The 21387-nt window shown below is 56.1% G+C and overlaps 1 protein-coding gene across 1 annotated transcript in view; it reads right to left on the minus strand.

Annotated features, from left to right (window-relative positions):
• Positions 1-2281: 2281 nt before the first annotated feature.
• FBLN1 (fibulin 1) overlaps positions 2282-21387 on the minus strand; it is an 82236-nt gene continuing 63130 nt past the window's right edge. Inside the window, exons 16-17 of the mRNA XM_061124341.1 lie at positions 21016-21147; positions 2282-3101 (exon numbers count right to left, since the gene is read on the minus strand). Of these exons, the coding sequence (XP_060980324.1) occupies positions 2962-3101; positions 21016-21147 (272 nt within the window). The 3' untranslated portion in view covers positions 2282-2961. The remainder of the gene's footprint in view (positions 3102-21015; positions 21148-21387) is intronic.

The following is a 21387-nucleotide window of genomic DNA, read 5'->3' on the forward strand; positions in this document are numbered from 1 at the left end:
TATTGTGATATGAGACCTTCTGGAACCTGACAGTACTGGGTGCTGACAGTAATTGCTTTGCAAGAATAATGGGAGGCTTTTCTGCCCATCAGGTGCCCAGCCTGGAGCATGATATAAAATGTGAAAAATTAGGCTCTTGTGTAATATAGAGAACCGTCTGTAACCGCATGTCTCGCAAAGGAGTAAGAGAAGGAAATGCAGAACTAAAAAGATGCCTGGCTTCAGGAGGACATTCGTGTGGCTTGACAGTGGCAACAGGTATCATTATCATTATCGTTACCTCTAAGGACGTTTGATGATAAGGTCTCCTACAGGTACACAGAACTTCACGGTTGCAAAGCTCCTCTGCCCCCGTCACCTCCAGGCTCCTCACTGCCTTTGGGGAGCCAGGCAGCGGATCAGGGATTCCTGGCTCCACTTTGTAGATGCAGAAACTGAGGCTTGGCAGGTGGTAGTGACTCAGGCAGCTGGCTCCGCCAAAGTGAAGTTCAGAGCCCGCCCCTCTGGCTCTCTGAATCGGACGGGACCCGGACTCCCTTCCCTTGTCCCCTCTGCTTTTTGACCCCTCGGCCGGGGACCTCCCCACCTGTCCTCTGCCCTACGTCAGGAAGATCTGATTGGCCAGCTTGGGTCACGTGCTCATCTGAGAGCCAATCGACAGTAGGAGGCTTGGCTCTGTTCACCAATGGCACCTCTCACCCTAACTCTATCAGGAGTGTGGGAAAGGCTGTTTCCCAGAATGACTCAGCACTACGTCTTCCCACCCCACTCCACCCCAGTCCTCAGAAGGAAGAGGCTCTCGGGAACCCACCTCTCCCAGGGCCTGGGCTTGGAACTTCCCAGGTTCTGCAGCCTTGCCCTGAGAGCGGCAGATGGGAACCAGAACCTGTGTATCCCTTCCACTCCCCCCACCTCCTTAATGCACTGAGGCGTCCGTTCCTGTGATCAGACTCCAGGCACCCTCCCCTTCCCTGCCCAGACCCCAGTTCACAGGCGCCGAGAGCTGCTCAGATGTCCCCTCACCCTCCTCATCCCTGGACCTGACTCCAGGACAGCCCAGCCCTACAGTGGTTCTTCCCCTTCCCGCCAAGATGTGACGGGCTTGTCCAGGCCTGGCTGGCTTTAGTGGACGAGTGCCCCAAATGAGTGGCCTTATAAGCGCTGGGTGTTCCCGAAGGTTCGAGAGTTGGACATGCTCGAGTTACCACACACCGGCCATGCTGCAATCCCACTACGGGGCCGAGGGCGTGGCCAGTGCCAGGGTCCCTGCTGCTGAGATGACCTGGGGCATGAATGGGATGCCTAAGAAGATGGGGTGAAGCCTGGGCGGGACTTGGAGGAAACGTACGTGGAGACCAAGGGCATGGATGCTGACTCCTGCCGGTGCAAGCAGGCCTGGAGGCGTAGGCTGCCCTCGGTCCACTGTCCACGCCGAAGGTGGTGCCAGGATCCCCATAAATCCAGTCTGTCCACGTCTCTTCTGACGCGGGCTTTTAGAGAGGAATGTTGTTTGGAATCTGATAAACAGAACCTGAATCCCTTCTTTGTCTCTAAAAAGCTGTGTGACTTTGGGGAGTTGAGTTCCTCTCTCTGAGCCCAATTCTGTTGTTGTTTAGTTGTTGTTCTTGTTCAGTTGCTAAGTCGTGTCCCACTCTTTTGTGACCCCATGAATTGTAGCCCACCAGGCTCCTCTGTCCATGGGATTTTCCAGGCAAGAGCACTGAAGTGGGTAGCCACTCCTTTCTCCAGGGGATCTTCCTGACCCAGGGGTCGAGCCTGGGTCTCCTGCATTGGCAGGCAGATTCTTTACTGCTGAGCCCCCAGGGAAGCCCTGAGCCCAGTTCGCTTGTCTCTAAATCGGACACGATCGCACCCACATGGGTGGGTTTCCAGGAGGAATAAATGAAGCACCAGCTGCCGAGCGCAGGGGGATTCAGTGCTCTGGTGGTCTCTCCTTCCCACGAAAGAGAAGCCTCATCGCCCCCCTGGCAGCTTCTAGAGGGGCTCAGAAAGCCCACAAGGGACGTCATCAGCAGAGCTCCGTGATGCACCTGCCGGGCAGAGCCTGGGGCATGGAAGGTGCTCGAGCCACGCTTCCTGGGAATGGGGAGGGGGACAAACTGTCAAAAATGATGTGGGTTGGAGGCTTTCCCAATACAAAGGCTGGGCCCCACCCCGGAGCCTTGGGAGGCAGGAGGGTTTTGAGAAGGTCTTGGGGTATACTCGCAAGCCCTTGGCTAGTCAGGACCGCCCCTCTTAAACGATTCCCATGCACACAGCATCAGGAGGCTCACAAAGCTGTTTATTTTCCCACCTATGATACAGGATGGATGCAGGGTGCAGAAAACCCAGTGACTGCTTTGGCAAACATACTGGAACTGCACACAACCTAACAGGCTGTGGCTTTAGGCGGGGCTCCTCTGTTTCCACACAATTGTAACTGACCTTTGAAGGGCTCCCCGGGGCACTGCGGCATGCTGCTTCTGGGCAGAATTTATCATACCTGCTCTTCTTTGGTAACTGTGTCTTTAGAATTTCATATACAAAACTTGATTGGCAAAAAAAAGTACCAATGTCAAATTTTCATAAAATCAGGGCAAGAACTGGTCTTCTCTTGCCATTTGGACTTAGCTGCCCCTTGAAAAATGTTTTTTTTTTCCCCCTTGGTCATTTAGCAATGCTCAGCCCAGAGACAGGAAAAGGGAGCAAAATTTAACCTTTGTGTTAAAAGAGAAGCAAGGTTTTCAATCAAACAGTTAAGTCATTGGACTCATTATTTAAACACCAAAAGACAACAGATGGACTTATTCATCTGGCCCAGCTTAATACATGTCGGCCTAACACTACAAACAAATACATAAAACCGAGATATGTCTGGGTGGTACAGACGGGGCAGGGCGTCGTCACAGGGCTATGACTTGGCCTGAAGGCACAGACTGGGCTGCGCTGCGAACCGGCCCCTCAGAACCAATACTCAGAGACGAAGATGTGGACGTTGACGACATTCCGGTGGGACACCACACCCCCAACCACGTAGTTCATCTCCAGCTTCAGGACGGCGTGGAACGGGCCCACGATGGGCCGCACCTGGCGCACGACACCTGGGGAGAGAGCAGAAGGTGTTTCGGGAGTTAGCAGGGACCAGAGCAATGTGGAGACCGGGGACACGATTTCCCTCCGGGAATTTTGGAGCTGCAGGAGGGCTCGGACCTCATCACGTCCCGCCTGAGCCAAGCGCTCAGCATCTCCCTCCAAGTGGTCGCCCCCGGGCTCTGCCACCATCCCTGGGGACGAGCGACGGCGGGCTCACTGCGGCCTGTCCGCTGTGTGCAGCTCGGACTGTGAGCGAGTCTGTGCGCATGGGCTTTGGAGTCCTTGCCTTAGGCTCCGTGCCAGCTCCTTTTCTGTCAGCCTGGGTTTCCTCCTCTACCACCGTCGACCTAACCAAGAACTGAGAGTCTAGATAAAGGGCCTGTCACGGAGCAGATGCCCAGAAGACACCCGTCCCCCTCTCTCCTAACCCACTATGCCCACTTGTGACCCGTGGGGAGAAACACAGCATGTGTGAGCCTCTTCCCCCCATCTCTCACGCTGAGGATTGTCCTGGGGACCTGGAAACCCTTTATCTGAGCAGATAACTCCCAGTTCCCTATGGGACACACTCCTGGGTCCTTCGCCCTCCACACCTCTTTTTTGGAGGGTGACACCTGAGCCCCTTGTTTGGCGTTCAGGGTAATAGGTGAGCAAGCGGTGGCTCGAGTCCAGCCGAGATGGGTCAGGGCAGTCAGGACAGACGGCACGGGGGAGACAGGTGTCTGTCTGGGGAAGCAGAAGCCTGCTGTGTAAAGCTGCTGGGGGATGGCAGGGAGGTCTGCCTGGACCATCATAGGGACCCAGCAAAGGCCATGATGGTGGCCTCCCCAGACGGGGCTCAGAGGGAAGGGCAGATAAGTTCAGCTCAGTCGCAGTGGACGAGGAAGAACCCCAAGTGTTCTGTCCCCACAACTTCCATGTCTCCAGGCCGGACCCTGACGTCACCGCCTGCCCACGCAGGGCACCCAGCATCTCACGGAGAGAACGCCCCTGCGCTCGGGGGCCAGACGCTGGGGCTGAGGTGAGCACTCTCCTCCCGGCTGGACGTGGAGAGCCCACCGCCCTCTCGGGCCTCGGATTCCTCAGCGAGCAGACGATGCCACGTGACCCTGTGCTTTGCACAGACTGATCCCGAACCCCCGCCTCCCCAGCTCGGCGTCCACTAAGGTGTGAGCTCCAAGGGTGCAGGGCTACTTCCCCGCCGGACAGGCGGGCTCAGTGCCCCACTTCCGCACGCGTTCACGCATTCCTCAGTGGGTACCAGGCGCTGGTCACGGTGATGCCGAGGAAACAAACAGAGTCCTGGTCTCCACGTCGGTGGTGGACGCAGGTGAGTCCCATGCCTGACAGAAGTCCGCACGCCGTCCAGCGGGGGTGAGGATGGAGGTGAGGGAGGCGGGGGAGTCAGGAAAGGCTTCCTGGAGGAAGTGCCTCGCTCCCTGCAGATCCCCGTGCCTGGCACAGAGCGGGTGCCACCCCTCCAGCTGCTGACATTTGGGAGGGACCCTCTTCCATCTCCCCGGCTCTGATATTAGGACCTTCCGAAAGCCGTGTGGTGCAGGGGTGTGCTGGAGCAGCCGGCCCTCTGGTTGTGCCATATGACAATTTCCAACCCCAGCGTGACGTCCCTGAAGGCGGGGTCAAGAACAACCCACCACTGCAGGGCTGTCTGCAAACAACACCCTAGAGCCTGAGAACCAGCCAGAACACAGACTGTTTGCTGCGTCCAACTGCTGACTGCAGGCTGGCTTGTACAAACAGCCCTGCCGCCGACTTGGGAAATGGGAACCCAGCGTGGCCCTTGACACCCAACCTGAGATCAGTGAAGGCTCTGGGGAATCTAAAGGGGCCCAAGGCCTTTTGCACCCGTGGCTGGTTCTTGGTCAAGACCACCAAGTTCATGGTCAGGAAGGGGATTTCGGCAGGCCATCCCCGCTTTCACTCCCTGGGCTTGTGTTTCAAAGGTGAAGTGCCCAGCAGCGGGGTGGAATTCCAGGCTACTCCAAGCAAACAAGGGCTCTAGCTCTGATGGAAAGATAAGCAGAAGCTTTGGTGGGCTGTCAGCACCCTTTCTCTGCCCCTGCCTGGCGATGACATCCTAGCTCTGTCCTGTCGGAACGCCCACGAACATCGTCGACTCCCGGCTAAAGATGGGGGCTTGTCACCACCCTCGGTTTGCCTGCGGCCCCCTTCCTGGGCACCGCCTGGGGCCGGGGGCGTCGTGGCCCCTGTGGCAGGCACGGCCCCAGACTCTCCTGTCCCTGAGCACCCTCACCAGCGTGACTGTCTCCTCTCCCCGGGCTGGAGACCACTGCTGGCGCCCACCAGCCTCAGTGGCCTGGGTTACCTGCACCCATCCCTGGGGCAGTGCTCAGAAGGGCTCAGGGGGCTTGAAGGAAAGAGGTGAGAGGCTCAGTGAGCCAGAGAGCTAGTTTGGGACAGACAGCAGCAGAGGTGGAGGGAACACTTCCGCAAGCTATGATCAGACACGTATTTATTTCTATATGTTATCATTATACTGTGTGTGTGTGTGATAAGCCGCATCAGTTGTGTGTGACTCTTTGCAACCCTGTGGACTGTAGCCCTTTAAATATCATATAATCAGTACATGATACATAAATACATGGGCTCCCAGGTGGGGCAGGCAGTAAGGAACCCACCTGCCAATGCAGGAGACCCCAAAAGACACGGGTTTGATCCCTGAGTCGGGAAGATCCCCTGGAGGAGGGCATGGCAACCCACTCCAGTATTCTTGCCTAGAGAATCCCATGGACAGAGGAGCCTGGCGGGCTACAGTCCGCAGTGCAAAGAGTCAGACACAACTGAAGTGACTTAGCACACATGCGGCGCACACACACACACAAATATAAATATATAAATAGTTTAATTATTATAAATACAAAGTATATATTGTTGTTTTGTTGTTAGTCGCTCAGTCGTGTCTGACTCTGCGACCCCATGGACTGTAGCCTGCCAGGCCCCTCTGTCCATGGAATTCTCCAGGCAAGCCTACTGCAGTGAGTAGCCATTCCCTTCTCCACTGGATCTTCCCAACCCAGGGATTGAATCTGCATCGCAGGCCGATTCTCTACTGTCTAAGCCACAAGGGAAGCCCCTTCAGGGCACAAGGTTTGAGTCCAATTGACTTCAGTCAGCAGCATGATCCCAGGTTGCTTACTGAACCTTTCTGAGTCCCCACTTCCTCTTCTGTGAAACAGGGATTAAACAGTCACCTTCAGAGTCAGAAACAAAACCATCACAAGGCCATCCTACTAATGCTGGATATCAAAAAGCTCTGCAACATTCTAATGTGATATGAGTTTCAGTTCAAGTAGGACTGAATTCCTCCATGATTGAAAAATAGAGCAAACGTTGAATATTTTTATTAGATTGCCTTAAACATTGACGAGAAAGGAAAGCCCTGGATGTCTAGAAAATATATTTAAATCTCAACATGTACTGTTAGGGCTCTTCATGAGGGTTAGTTTCTAAGATGCCTAAGGACCAGAACGTCATGCTTCGGCTAAGGGTTCCGACTGTAAACAGCTAAGAGGCCAAACAGAACACTAATGGGAGCTAAGAGCTGCTTTAGAGAAGAAGGGCATTGAGAAGGGGAAGAGGAAGCGGAAGGCTGAACTTCAGATACAGGTCACACTCAGGGCCTGGATTTTCTCAGGATCTTTGCATTTAACAAGAGAACAACTGAGGTGGAAGACACAGGCATCTGCAAGGGCTCAACAAGGCACTGTGGGAGTGATACAGCAGGTGCCCAGGGAGTCAGCTGCCCTGTCCTTCTCCTGTGACCTGGGGTCCACACTCAATCCCCAACTCTGTCTGTAACCCTAGTCGGTCCCGGGATCCCTTCCCAGGCCACACCCACTCTGTGGACCTGATCACTACTTCTTCAGCCTAGCCACACTTCCCAGGGGGCTCTAATTTTAGTGAACATGCCCGCTTCATTCCCAGGTTAGTTCAAGCTTGAGATCCACCTCCTGGTCCTCACCTTCACTGAACCTAGACTTTCTCCTGATATCACTTCTTTCTTCACAGCTTTCCTACCCATCCATCCATCACCCATCCCTAAACCCATCCAACTATCCAATATCCATCCACCTATCCATCCATCCATCCATCCACCATCCATCATCCATCCATTATTCATTCATCTACACATCCATTCATCTGTCATCCATCCATCCAATAGAGGCCATTCTGCACAAGAGAAGTTTAAGGAAGATTCTACACAGGAGCTGACTTCAAATTGGAAGACTAAAGTAAATTTAAAGTCAAATTTAAAGACTAAGTAGGGGGCTTCCCTGGTGGTCCAGTGTTAAGAATCTGCCTCACAATCCAAGAGACACTGGTTCGATCCCGGTCAGGGAGGATCCCACATGCTGTGGAGCAACTAAGCCCATGTGCCACAAGTACTAAAGCCCGAGTGCCTAGAGCCTGTGCGCCACAACCAGAGAAGCCACAGCAGCGAGAAGCCCAGTGCAGCCAAAAAATAAACAAGTTTAAAATAAAAGAGACTAAGTAGGCGCCCGACGAGGTAAGTAAAGTGAAGGTGTCAGCAGCTCAGTCGTGTCTGATTCTTTGGGACCCCATGGACTACAGCCAGGCTCCTCCATCCATGGGATTCTCCAGGCAAGAATACTAGAGTGGTTGCCATTTCCTCCTCCAGGGGATCTTCCCAACCCTGGGATCGAACCCAGGTGTCCCGCATTGTAGGCAGATTCTGTATCATCTGAGCCACCAGGGAAGCCCAAGGAGGTAGGCAGGACCTGTGCAAAGGCCCCAAGTGTCAAGGTTCGAGTCAGTTCTGGGAAGAGAGTTAATCTTGGGGAAAGAGACATAGGAGCCTAAGGAGGTGGAAAAGGGCTTCTTCAGGGCCCTCACAGCTGGTCAGGCTCACAGCACTGGGAACCCAGACCAGTAGTCTCCTGGCTTCCTCACCACCACCGACGCTAGACCTCTGTTCTTTCAGAACCACCACCAACCTTCCGGGTGCAGGGAAACCAGAGAGGGAACTAGAGAAACGCTTGCTGCCCGAATGTGGCATCACAGACATTAGAAGCGGAACCTCCACCAGGGGTCTAACTCCATCTGTCACTTGCTTCTACAGACATGTGGTTGGCATCTGCTCTGTGCCAGGTGCTGGGGACCAGCTAGACCGCCTGCGTCCTCTTTCATGAAGGCTTGCCAGCCCCACTCTGCACCACCTGCGTCTGGTCTCCCTCGGGGGAACCTTCACAGTCGACTCCCCCTTTGGAGGCAGGGTCTACATCACGTTCATCTCTGTCCACTGTCCCCAGCCCAGGGCCCAGGGCAGGACACAGGGGGAGCATCGTTATGATTATCCAGTAGGATCAAGGCAGAGGAAGAGAGAGAACAGAGAAGAAGGAGAGAGGGGAGGAAAGAAGGGACCCAGCTCCTTGAGGGCCCCTCAAACCTTTTTCCTGAAGGGAAGGGGCTGCTGAAGGCTCTAAGCGGGAGCAGCTTTATGTGGAAAGACCATTCCTGCAGCAAAACGCAGGAGAGAGGGAAAGGCTTTCCATCACGCCTGCCTTGTCCATCTTCCCTGCTGTGGTGTTTACCTCCCTAGCTTTCAGGAGCCCCAGGAAAAAAAAAAAGGCCACGATGCCGAGTTCAACTGTGTTAATCTTCCAAATCCTCATCTTTGGCATTTCTGCTTCGGGTCCTAGACACTGCTGGTATTCCTCGGCGTGTCTGTGCCTCTGAAAGATATAATTAAGTCTTTTTTTTTCCCTTTGAAAAATGTAGGTCCCCTCGGGCACTTCACCTTCATGTCTCGTCTGTTTTGTAAATTGCAGCCGATGTGCCAGGAGCCCGAACACAGAGACCTCCATCGCCTCCTGGGGACTGTGGTCTCGATTCCGGGCCCCTGCAGCCATCCCCAAGCTTCTGCCGCTTGACTGGGGTCGCAACTGATCAACCACAGGTTGTCTGAAAGGAGAAGGATCATCCACGAGGGCATCTGCATGAGACACTGGTCTGTGGAGACCTGGAATCACAGCCTGGCATTCCTATGCTGCTTCCTCATCGAGCAACCCTGTGACCTTGTATGAGTCACTGTCTTTCTGAAGTTCAGCCTCCAACTCAGAAGTCCTGCAATTCTAACTGACCAAGTATAATGGCATGAACAGGGCTGTCGAAGAGCATCTTAGCAAAAACGACGATCCATTCAGAGATGGCATGGTACCTCATGCCAGTGGAAATGAACTGTGCTTTTCAAAAGACAGAGCTTCAAGTTAAAAAAAAGGCAGAGGGAAGGAAGTTGGCATCAGATGAGACTAAGATGCAGTCGCTACCTGAAATCAGGTTATAGAGTCATTGGTCTTCTCGGTTGTTACGGTCTCCCTGCCGCCGTGTGAGGCCAGAGGCCAAGGGCACCGACTTTCTTTTCTGGTCAACCTTTTTAAAATTTAATTAATTAATGTTTAGTTGCACTGGGCCTTCGTTGCCGCAAGCAGGATTTCTCTAGTTGCAGCCAGAAGGGGCTACTCTTCATTGCGGCGGCTTCTCTTGCTGCAAAGCGCAGGGTCTGGGTGTGAGGGCTTCAGTAGCTGTGGGCACGTAGGCTTAGCTGCTCTGCGGCCTGTGGGGCCTTCCAGGACCAGGGATCAAACCCGTGTGCCCTGCACTGGCAGGCGGATTCTTATCCACTGCGCACCATGAAGGTCCCCCTGGTCACTCTCGTATCTCTGGTTCTTGGAACAGCAGGTCCTTGGTCCTACTACAGACCTGACACATAGGAGGCCTGCAATAAGTGAATTCCTAAATGAATGCATGCTAGAGACCAGAGCACCAACCACGGTTTATAAAGTTGAAAGTTATCACCCGGGGAACAAAAGTGGCAGGAAGGAATGGATGACAGCCATAGGTCGCTGGGTTTTCAGGTGCGGCCCATGTGCAAGGAGAAAGGCGACATGTTAGAACCGGGCCTTCCTGTCTGGCCCCGGCGGCCACCACACAGAGCCATGAGCCAGGGGGAGGTGATGAGTCGGCCTGTTCGGACAAGGGGCCAGGACCGAGAACCTTGGCGCTCAGAGGAGACCCACGTGGCTTCACCAAACACTAACACAGTGGGCGACTGGGAAGAAAGCAAACCATCACCCGGATCTCGGGAAATTCTCCTCAACAGGGAAAACTCCAGGCCAGGATGAACAGCACAGACCAAAGGCAAAGCGGAGAACGCAAGAACAGAAGAAATATGGCCTGTACGTCTAACGTGCAAAGCTATGGTGGTGATGGGCCGGGAAAGAGGTCCACAGCGGGGGAGGAGATGGGAACGGGCGGGCCCCCGCGTCCACTGTTCCATCCCGTTCTCCCCACACTCCTCGGGGAGGGGCGGGGAAGGACCATCGCCTCCCTCCCACTGGGGAGGAGATCAGGGCTCTGGGGGCTGATGCCTCAGATCACAGGGCTCTCAGCGCACAGCGCCCATCCAGACGAGACGGACCCTGATCTTAGTTCTCTCCACCCGACTGCACCTGGCTTGATGTGGTGTGGAGGAAACTTCCAGAATGTGCTGCCCTTGGCTGAGTCATCCATACAAGGCAAAAATGGCAGAGAGGAACTGTAGGGCAATCCTATTGGTCACGGGCAGTGAAGGAACGGAGCTCCCCAAGCCCTGTCTTCTCTTCTTCTTGCCTGAAAAACACCCAGTAAGAGCTTGGAAGGAGGGGGACAGGGGTCTCGGTTGCAGATTTAAAGTCTGCCTCAGCAGAACCATCCTCCCAACTTCTCGGCTCTCATAAACACACTTCCTCCTGGGTCTCTCATGACCAAACCAGGGGGTCTGGACGGGGCAGCAGCAGGAAACCGAAGAGTCATCCCACCCCCACCCTCCCCGGGCCCACCTCTCCCTCGGGCAGAAATAGGAAAAGAAATGTCAGCTCCACACTAAGCCTTCCAGGCTCCTTTCTGGACTCAGGAACCAGCATTTCCAGGGGCACATGGTGGGGATGAAGACACCCCCATCTACCATCTCCTCCCCTGACATCTCAGCCACACGTACTGGGGCCTCACAGTTCCAGGAGGAGCAATGGGAGCTCTGGGGGTGAAACGAGTTCTGAACCAGAGACAGCAAACCTGCCCCCGAAGCCAGCCCCTGGGCTGCTGCCCTTCTGCCAAGCCGCCTGGCCTCGCCGGAGGGAGAGATGGTGTGGGTGCTTTTCTGGAAGGGATTTGCCATCTGATGCACCTGCTTTTACCAAGTTGGCCAAGGATGTGACAGTGATGGGGAGGATGAGAGTCCTCCCCTCTTTCTCTGTGAGTCCTCCCGCCTGGATCAGCCTCCACCCACTGACCTGCTGGGGGCCTTTCCCCACCCTTAGACCCAAACTCATCAGCCCCCTTGCATGTCTCCAGGTGCCCCCAGATGAGAAATCTCAGGGCTGGGACAGACCTCAAAGAGGAGGACTCTGCCTGGTTCCAGGTCACACAGGATGGTCGTGGCAGCAGAAACCCCACATCCAACCCCACCAGGCTGTGTGCAGGCCTCAGGCATGCCCCCTGGGCCTGGAAGCCCCTCGGAGCCTCAAGTGTCCTCACCTGGAGAAAGGGGCCGTCCCCCACAGGGTTAAGTGACACAGCTCTTGTTTAGTCACTCGGTCGTGTCCGACTCTGTACCACCCCATGAACTGCAGCCCGCCAGGCTCCTCTGTCCATAGGATTCTCCAGACAAGAATACTGGAGGGGGTTGCCCTTTCCTCCTCCAGAGGATCTTCCCTACCCACAGATGGAACCCTTGTCTCCTGCATTGGCAGGGGGACTCTTGACAACTGACCCGTCAGGAAACCCAAGTGACACGGTACGTGTGGCCTACGTGCTGGGAGTGTCCAGCACACAGCGGTGCTCCTGCTGCTGAGACGACTGTGACCGTCGAGGACCCGACACTCGGAGTTCTCAGCCACAAGCACAGATCGAACGCCCTGGGAACGTCCCATCTGGGAACACCCGACTCTGAGGCTGCGGGAAGTGCTCTTAGTGACAGTGGCTGATGGTGGCCGTCTGGGTCCTCTGTGTAGTTACGGTTGTCAGGTGAGGCCGTCGGAAGATCCGTATCATCATCAGACTCTTCTTTTCCCCCCCCTAATTTTGCACAACATGCCTCTGCTGCTGTTTGGCTAAAAACACTTCATTTTCTTAGAAAAAAAAAAAAAAGAATAATTTATGAACGGGCCGGTGATCTCAAAGGCTCTTCAGAAGGTGCATAACAGCAGCAGTAAGAGCGTCACAAATCATTCTGGACGCAGCCGATCCGCAGGAGAACTCGGGAGATGCCGAGAGAGGCCGCTCTGGGCTCACTTAACCCCCTGGTGACTGTACATGAGCGGGCCAGTGTGATCCTGCAGCCTGCTGGGCGCCGGGTCTGGGGAACCTCTGAGTGGGCGTGCTGTGTGTGTACATGAGCGTGTGCATGCGAGGGTGTGCAAGAAAGAAAGACAAATAGGGTGACGGGGCGGGGGGTGGGGTGGGGCACAAATGAACCCCTTGTGGGCTCTTGCCTTCAGAAATTTACAACCGGTGGAAGAGGAAGTCAAGCAAAAACTCACAGTGGGGACTTCCCTTGGTGGTCCAGTGGCTAAGATTCCACGCTCACAACGGGGGCCTGGGTTTGATCCCTGGTCGGGGAACGAGATCCCACACACTGCAGCTAGAGCTTACATGATGCAACTAAGACCCAGTGCAGCCAAATTAAATAAATAAATATTAAAAAAAAAAAAACTCACAATGCCGTGACCACACACCCTCCCCACTGGCCCCAGAATTTCTCCACTCGCACACACAGCAGACCTTCCGGAAGGAGACCCCTGGTGGTGCCTCCAGCATGCCCACCCTGGTGTGTCTCCCCTCGACCCCACTCCACTGAGCACGGCCTGGTCAAGTCACCATCCGCTGGGGCGATACTGAATCCAGTGGTGAATCCTTTGTCCTCATCTGACCAGACTCACCGTCACTGACACGGCTCATGCCCTTTCTCCTGGGAAGGCCTCCTCCTCCAACCTGGCCTCCGCTCATCTTCCCGACCTCTGAGCACAAGACACCGCAGTGCTCCAGCCTCCTTTCTCCTCTGTCTACACTCAGTTCCTCCATGAGCTTGTCTGGTCTCGGGGTGCCAGCTCCCATCCACCCACAATCACCTCCCAGACTTACTCACTCTACCCCTGCGTGGCCAAGGGTGTCCCTCAAGGCCCACAATCTTAATGCCAAAGGGAACTTGCGACCTCCCCAGAGCTGCTGTGCCACAGTTTTCCCCAGCTCACCTGCTGACAACCCGTCTGCTTGTTCTTTAGGTCAAGACCCATGCAATGCATCTTTGTCTCACACCCAACTGGTCAGCAAAACCTAGCACTACCCCTGATGTATCAGAAATCTGTCTGCTGACCACCCTTCCTGCCGGAGCCACACGGTCAAAGCCACAGTCACCTCCAGCCTGGATCACAGGTTTTTTGAAAGGTTTTGCATGAAAGTGAAAGTCACTCAGTCGTGTCCGACTCTTTGTGACCCTATTGGACTATACAGTCCATGGAATTCTCCAGGCCAGAATAATGGAGTGGGTAGCCTTTCCCTTCTCCAGGGGATCTTCCCAACCCAGGGATCGAACCCAGGTTCCCCACATTGTGGGCGAATTCTTTACCAGCTGAGCTATGAGGGAAGCCTATAGAGTGAGTCACGAAGTTCAGAGGCTAAGACTCTGCACTCCCAATGCAGGGGGCCCAGGTTCAACCCCTGGTCATGGAACTAGGTCCCCAGGCTCACCCAGGCACCCAGAGGGATCGTCTCCCACCTCAACCCAAAACCCTCCTGTGGCTCCCACCTCACTTGGCGGTAAAGCTGGAGCCATTGTGGCGGCCTCAAGACCCTGCCTTGTCGGCCGCTGATTCCAACACGCCGGGCTCGCCTCTGCCTCAGGGCCTTTGCACCTGCCGTCCCCACTGTCTGGAGCTCCCCCTCCAGATCGCCACACGGCTCATTTCCTCAGCTCCCCGGGCCCTTAGACTAACGTCTCCCACCACCAGACACAGTGGCGGCCCGCTCCCCTCTCCTCCCCTGCCCTCTGCAGAGCACTCACACTGCCTGACGGTGTGGATGTTACACGTGTCTCCTGCCTGCTCCTACCCCCGGAAGAAAACGTGTGCTTGGCTAGGATTCACCTATGTCTGTCTCTCCTGGTGGTTGATGCATCCCCTAGAGCAGGGCCTGCTCCCTTGGGACATACACATTATTTGCTAGAAGAATGAAGACCAGAGTTCTATAAGAAGCTCGGCCCTGGGGCTTTGGGAGCACAAAGCAGGAAGCCACTCTGCCTTTGGGGGCTGGGGCATGGAGGGCGTGTGAGAGGAGGTGACGCGGCTGACTTGGGCTCTGAGGGATGAATAGGAGCTTAACCAAGAGGAGAAGGAGGTGATGCCATGGCTCAAGTCCAGGAGATGAGAGAGGCCATGAAATGGATGGGGTCTGGGGCATGGGCTGGTATGTTTGGACCAGAGTGAAGGGAAGAGGAAGGGATTAGAGTGCTGGACACTGGGGAGGAGATAAGCAGGCTGAGGCTGAAGACGTCTCCAGCCGGGCGGCAGGACTGGACGTGAAAGGTGGGGGTTAAAGCCTGGTAGACCCAGCAGCAACTGGCTGCAGGGGGTGGGAGGAGGGGAGCAGAGGGTCCCTGGCTTCAGGAGCCTCATGGCTGGAGCATCATTCGCCATCATGTGGAAGCACCCTGCTGGGGGGGCGGGGCGTGGCTTCGGCCAGGCTGGTGGACCTCACGGCTGGGAGATGACATTGGGGGCTGGGGGCAGGGGGCCAGCAGGTGTAAGAAGCAGCCCACGTGATGCGTGGGTCCACGGGCAGGAGCAGAGAGGTGTCCAGTGAGGTTCCCTGTGGCCCTGGGTGCCGACCTGAGGAGTAGCCTCAAAAGCAGGGGACCCCTCTGAGCCCTAAGAGTCCTGTGCCAGCCTGGGGGTGGCCTCTGAGAGTTTCTGCTTCTGTGAAACTGGGTTTCGGGAGCCCTCCTCACAGGGCTTTGCAGCAGGAATAGCTGCTTCTCTATGAGTCACGATGGCCCTGGGCCCAACGTCTATGGCCCGTCACTGCCCCGAGAGGCCCCCGCACAGTCAGCACAAAAGGTGCTGGGGTCCGTCCCCCTCTCACGCCCCGTCTCAGGCCTCCAAGAGGGCACCGCCTGCCCTCTGCGTCCCCCTGACCTCCCAGGACCGCCAGCCTCCAGGTGAAGTTGGGCCGAGGCCCGCCCCTTTGCATCCCCCTGGAAACGACTTGGCTGCCGGCCAGGGTGTGGCCCCGGGGGGTGGGGCGGGGGCTGTGCCTCCCCTAGAAGAGAAAGCGCCTAATCCTGGGATTTGCCGTGAAAGCAGGACAGGGCCGATCACTCATCACCAGCAGAGACGGCCGCGCTGTTGTTTTTAGGTGGAATTTCTGAATCTCATCCGTAATGTGTACTGATCCTGGGCCAAGCTTTCTGAATCAGGCTCCTGGACGGGTCAGCAGCGTGTGTTTAACCCCTTAAGAGGTAAAGATTTCGAAGAGGTGATCTGGGCCCTGCAGGCTGGAATGACTGAGAGTGACTTGAAGGCAGACGGCTGGGCAGACAAGCTCTTTGCTTTGCATGAGGCTTCCCCTGGCCAGGGGCTAAGGTACAGCAGGTAGCTGTCCTCACTCACAAGCTCTTGTACTGGGGCCGCTGCATGCAGTTGACTAAGTAAGCTGTGCCCTGCACGTAGAACAGGCTGTGAATGGTACCCCCTAAGTTTTTCAGTGCACAAAACAGTCAACTGTACACGGCAGCCTTGCCACATTATTACTTGTCTCTCCCGCTGAGACATTAACAGAGACAAAACCTACTGCTGACAAATAAACTGTAGGAACTCAGATGGCAGGATGCTAGGGAAGCTAGGCGGCAACTTCTTGAAAGCAGGATTTGTGGCTTGGGTGTAAACTTGTTCCCCAGCACCCAGCATGGGGTTAAGCATGGAGTAGGAATCCAGGAGGTTCTTGTTGAATAACTAATTCAAGGATGACAGAACTTGGGAGGCATGGCCTCTACCATTCCGCTTCCGGCCTGACTCATCAGCCCAGGCCACGAGGGGTGCTGATGACACAGCTCCCAGGTAACTGGAGCCACTTTGGGGTGAGTAGTCCCGGCAGCATCCCATGTGCCCCCCGCTGGCTGCTCTCTTGTCCTTTCACGGGGCTCCAAGACCTCACCAGCTCTCTAGCCCCAAACGGCCTCCTCACAGTGGCTCATTTATCCCCTAACAACCTGCCCAGCTATGTTAAAATACATACAACTCCTTCTGGTCCTCATACCCCGGCAAGGCAAGTATTACTATGGCAATCTCACTGAGATCAGAAAACCGAGGCTCAGAGAGGTTATGAGACCTGCCTGAGGTCACACAGCTAGATACAGACAACCAAGCAAGAACCAGCGCCGGGACATCTGACCCCAAGTTCAGCGCTCCAACTGTGGAAGCAGGGACTCCAAGGTGTTTTGCCCTAAAAGGGCAAATGGCCCCAGCCATTGATATTTTTCAAAAGTGAAATAGAGTAACAGTCTTTGTATTCTCACAAATAAAACTTAGAAGACTCTTTCAAAATGTACATAAAAGCTTTTGGTTCCCTTTAGGAAGGGGAGTGAGGATATTGTTATGAGGGTGGTGACACACGGGCCAAATTTAGAGGCTTCGGCACAGACAACGTGGGCTATGGGAAAAGGTTTGGGTTCCACGAATACTGACCTCCAGCACACCTACTACGTGCCAGGTGCTGCTCGGGGCTTTCCTTATCATTTCATCTAATGACAAGAACGGTGTCTGCAACTAGGGACTATCCCTCTTCAACCTAACCCGTGTCCATGCATACATGCTCAGTCACTCAATCATGTCCTACTCTTTTGCAACCCCATGGACTACAGCCCACCAGACTCCTCTGTCCATGGGATTCTCCAGGCAAGAATCCTGGAGTGGGTTGCCATTTCCTCCTCCAGGGGGATCTTCCCAACCCAGGGATGGAACCCACGTCTTCTGTGTCTCCTGCATTGGCAGGCAGATTCTTTTTACCACTGCACCAACTGGGAAGCCTTACAAGGTGAGCTGGACCATCTCCATTCATTCAGACTTTATTGGGAGCATGGCTGGTTGCCATGGTACCCAGGCAGGAGCTGAAGATAGGAGCACCTCTGATTCTCAGGGGACCCAGCGGCGGATGAGGAGCCCAGGGAACAACCCAGAACAGACTGGACATCCAGCACGCCTGCTTGCCAACTGACACTGAGGCTCTTCGGTTTTTTCCTATAGAAACGGTGACGTCCACCGAGGATCGAGGGGGCCATTCATGAAATCAACCTGTGGGTCTAAAAAGTAGCTTGAGCTGAGCGCTGTCTAGTTCCTATTGGCTTTGGGGAGGTTCTAGTAGAAATTTTGGCAAAGTACACCCTCCATAGAGACAGATATTTTTTCCTCCCTGTCCTTAGAAAAACAGTTAAAAAGGAGTAGTGAGCAAGGAGGGGTCAGGGACGGCTGAGGCTCAGATACCACCAACCACCCAGGGGCCTGGGGAGTCCGGGGGGAGGGTCCCCCGTTGCTGGTGGCTGAGGATACACAAACTGCACCCACCTCACCAGGGCCCCCCGTTAGTTATCTCCAGGAACTATTACCTGAAAGACCCCTTCTGGAGCAGCCCCTAATCACAGTCGGTGCTCTGCTGGGTGGAGAGTGAAGCCGGGGTTGGATAAGGAAGGCTTTGTAGTGGCCCGAGAATACCTCAGGCATTAATAGAGCATTTTTTGCACAGGTCGAAAATGCATTCTTCATTTTTCATTGACAGCTGGTGAAAGAGGAATGTTACAGGGCGGCTGCACCCGGCTTTACGGAGAGAGCAGCTCAGCCCTGCTCAGAGCTGCCTTTATCCCTGCGGAGAGCTGGTTTTTAAAGGACGCATTAGGGGAAGGTCTGGCCCTTCCAGGTTCTTAATCAGTTTGGAGAGCTTTCTCCTTCTGTTATCTGGGGGAGCAACGACCTTCACTGTGTCATGGTCTCAGCGGCTTGTGCATTGGCTAATTCTCTGGGACACAAACTCTTGCTAACTCTGCCCGGGTCAACACCAGCCGTCTGAGAATTCCAGCTCTGGGTATCTGGGGAAGACTGGGCTCTAGGACTGCTCTGCCTCCAGCAGCAGGGGTGCCTGGAACAAACCACACCTGCCTTCTCTGGCCATCAGTCCCTCCTCTGTTGATGGGAGACTCCCAACATGTCACAGAGTGTGGCGGTGACGAAGAACTTGCTTCCACACTGAGTGTCAGCTGCTCCTTCACGTGCATCACAACCCAGCTCAGGCCTCACCTCCTCTAGGAAGCCTTCCTGACCCGGTGCCCAATGTCCATTCGGGGTAAGGCCTAGAGTAGGCAGGGGTTCAGCCTATGAATAGGTGTGGCCCCTTCCCAGGTGCTGCAGGCAGCAGGGGGCTTCATGGGGGGCGGGCTCAATGGGCCCAGGAGCCCGCCACGGGAGGCCTGAGAGGCCCCACAAGACACTTTCTCCCTCTCCAGGGACTTAGAGGGTTTCTATCTAAAACATTGCTTGAAACAAGGATGCACAGCCGAAAACACGCCTGCAAACTTCCCGGGCCCTGCGGTTTTTGTAGCTCAGTCTCAGGCGGTCATTACCTTAGCTCCCTCCTCTGCCCGACGGAGACAGTCATGGCCCCAGAGGTGTCTGCAAGGACTGAGACGGGGTGCGGGGGTGAGCGTGCCCAGGGACTGTTCTCACGCTGCTCAGCCTGGGCTAGAGTCCAGCGGCAGAACAAGCCATCACAGGTGGACAGGCCCGTGACCAGGCCTGGCGTGTGCCAGGGCGGCCACCCTCAGAGCCCAGATGCTCCAGGGGGCACAGAAGTTCTTTGGGGCAGGAGAGGGCTGGGGGGGGGGGGGCATAAGGAAGTCCAGGCAAGAGGCCCCAAGGAGAGAAACAAGGCAGCGACCTGCGGGTGTAGAGACGGGGCTCAGCTCAGCCTGGGTCGCACCCCAGGGAGACGCCCATCCCCTCTGGCCTTCGCCCTCCAAGTGAGAGAGCTCACTGGCAGGCTCCAGGGGCCCAGCCAGACGAGACGTCCGGCAAATGGACTGAGACCCTGAAGACACCAGGCCCAGCCTGGGCCAGCCTGGGCCCTCCCCCGGCACCAAACCCGAAGCAGGGCCCGCGGGGCCAAAGGCGGCGAGGAGAGGATGCTCTGCCTCCGCAGGTGGCACCTGTGGTTGCCTCTCACACCGAGGTCTGTCCCCTCCTCGCCAACCCCCTCCCCGGCCCAAGTCACCCTGGGAAGACCGGCCAGGCCCCCTCGCTGCTCGGGAGTCCCCCTCCAAAAGGAGTTGGAAGGAGTGGCCTCCAGGGAGCCTCCAGGCTCCGAGGTGCCAGGATTTTCTGTCCCAGTGGATGGGAACCCAAGAAACACAAGGTCCCAGGTTGGTTCTGTTTGGAGTATCAATGCGGCTAGAAAAACGTGCTGTGAGCACTGGCTCTGGGCCCAGCTGCGGCCCAGCCCCTGGCTCAGTCACTCCAGGAGGGTTTAGCTGGGAACCGAAGACACAGCACTGTCCGGAGTCCCCAGCGAGGCCTCGCAGCTGCTTGTCACTGTCTCTCCACCACTACGTTCCCATGACCTGTTTCTGCCTCCCTGCCGCCACCCGGTGGAATGCAAAGCCCTCAGGGGCAGGGGCTGTGCGGTTGGAGCCATCTCTCTTTCCACAACGTCAGGCCCAGGGCTAGTGCAGCGAGGGAAAAGCCCAGAAACGCAAAGAATGAACGAGTGCGTCAGAAGGTTCTGACTCCATCTCCTGTGGTCCAAGAGCTGAGAAGTGCCCCCAGGGTGGCCCAGCCTCAAGCACAAGGGCACCCCCAGGTGGGCTTCTGTGTGCAGGTGCCCGCGAGCCGCTCACCAACCCCCACGCCGGGAGGGCGGGCGGGGGGGGGGGTGTACACAAACCCTCGACCCTGCCTCCTGCTGCCTGCCCCCATCTCCAGGCGCCCGAAGGTCCCGTAACACGTCGCTCCACCTAACAGTGGGGGAAACTGAGGCCCAGGGCGGGCAGTGACTCAGGGGCAAGCAGCAAGTTCTATGGCTGCATGCCCTCCCCTCGGAATCCCAGTGAGGACTCCTATACTATTAATTGTAATTAACTAATTATTCTTGCTGCCAACTGGCGGAGGAGGAGGCCGGGGGAGGGGGGCCCCCAGATGACTCAGTCATGTTTACAACATGCAAACCCATTTAAGAGCTTGTAAAGTCGCTATAAATGGCTCTTTGGCAACAGAGGAGTTAACGATCCCGTCTCCAGCTGCAGCTGCACAACGGTCGGTCGGGGCTGGGGGGCCTCGGGGACGAGGTTCTGAGAGCCAACAGTGCCACCTACAGACCACGTTCCGTAACACTCCGCTCAGGCCCAACAATATCCAGGACCTAGGAGACCAAGGGGCTTCCCAGGAGGCTCTGTGGTAAAGAACCCGCCTGCGATGCAGGACCGAGGGGTCGATCCCTGGGTCGAGAAGATCCCCTGGAGAAGGAAATGGCAACCCAGTCCAGTGTCCTTGCCTGGACAATCCCACGGACAGAGGAGCCGGGCGGGCTACAGTCCACGGGGTTGCAAAGGAGTCGCACACGACTTAGCAGCTAAACAACAAACCACAGCAGCAGCTGGGAAGACGGAGAGCAGGTGGCTCCACCCCCCGGACGCTCCTCGCACCGTGATTGACAGGCGGGCGTTTCCAGCTGGGCCCTGAAGGACCCAGGGACCCGGGTGGGAGCCGGGCAGGTCCGCGACAGGCCGCGGCTGGGCCACAGGCTGGAGGACCAGGGGGCGTCTGGGTGCACCTGCTGTCTCCGGGCACTCACCCACAGTCATGCCGTCCATGTAGCGCTTGATGATGTCGAAAGAGTCACGGAGGTTCCCGTCCGTTATGTCGAAGATGATGTCCGCGTGGTTGGCAGGATAGGCAGGCGTGATGGCCCGGAGGAAGATGATCTCTGCCAGAGAGAAGTGAGGCATGAAGAGGGTGCAGCGCTAGGCCCCGCAACCCCGGAGAGGCCTGACCCAAGCCCATGAGGACCCAACACAAGGACCCCGTGCATGGAGAAGGTGCAGGGGTCCCAAGGGACCCCAGGTCACAGCCTGTCCCCACTTTGCACCAACGGGGAAGCTGAGGCCTGGCGAGACTTCGGATCCTCCCTGAGGTCATGGAACGCATTAGCTGGTAGGGCCAGCAC

Source organism: Dama dama, chromosome 22, assembly GCF_033118175.1.
Source record: "Dama dama isolate Ldn47 chromosome 22, ASM3311817v1, whole genome shotgun sequence".
NCBI classification, from domain to species: domain Eukaryota; kingdom Metazoa; phylum Chordata; class Mammalia; order Artiodactyla; family Cervidae; genus Dama; species Dama dama.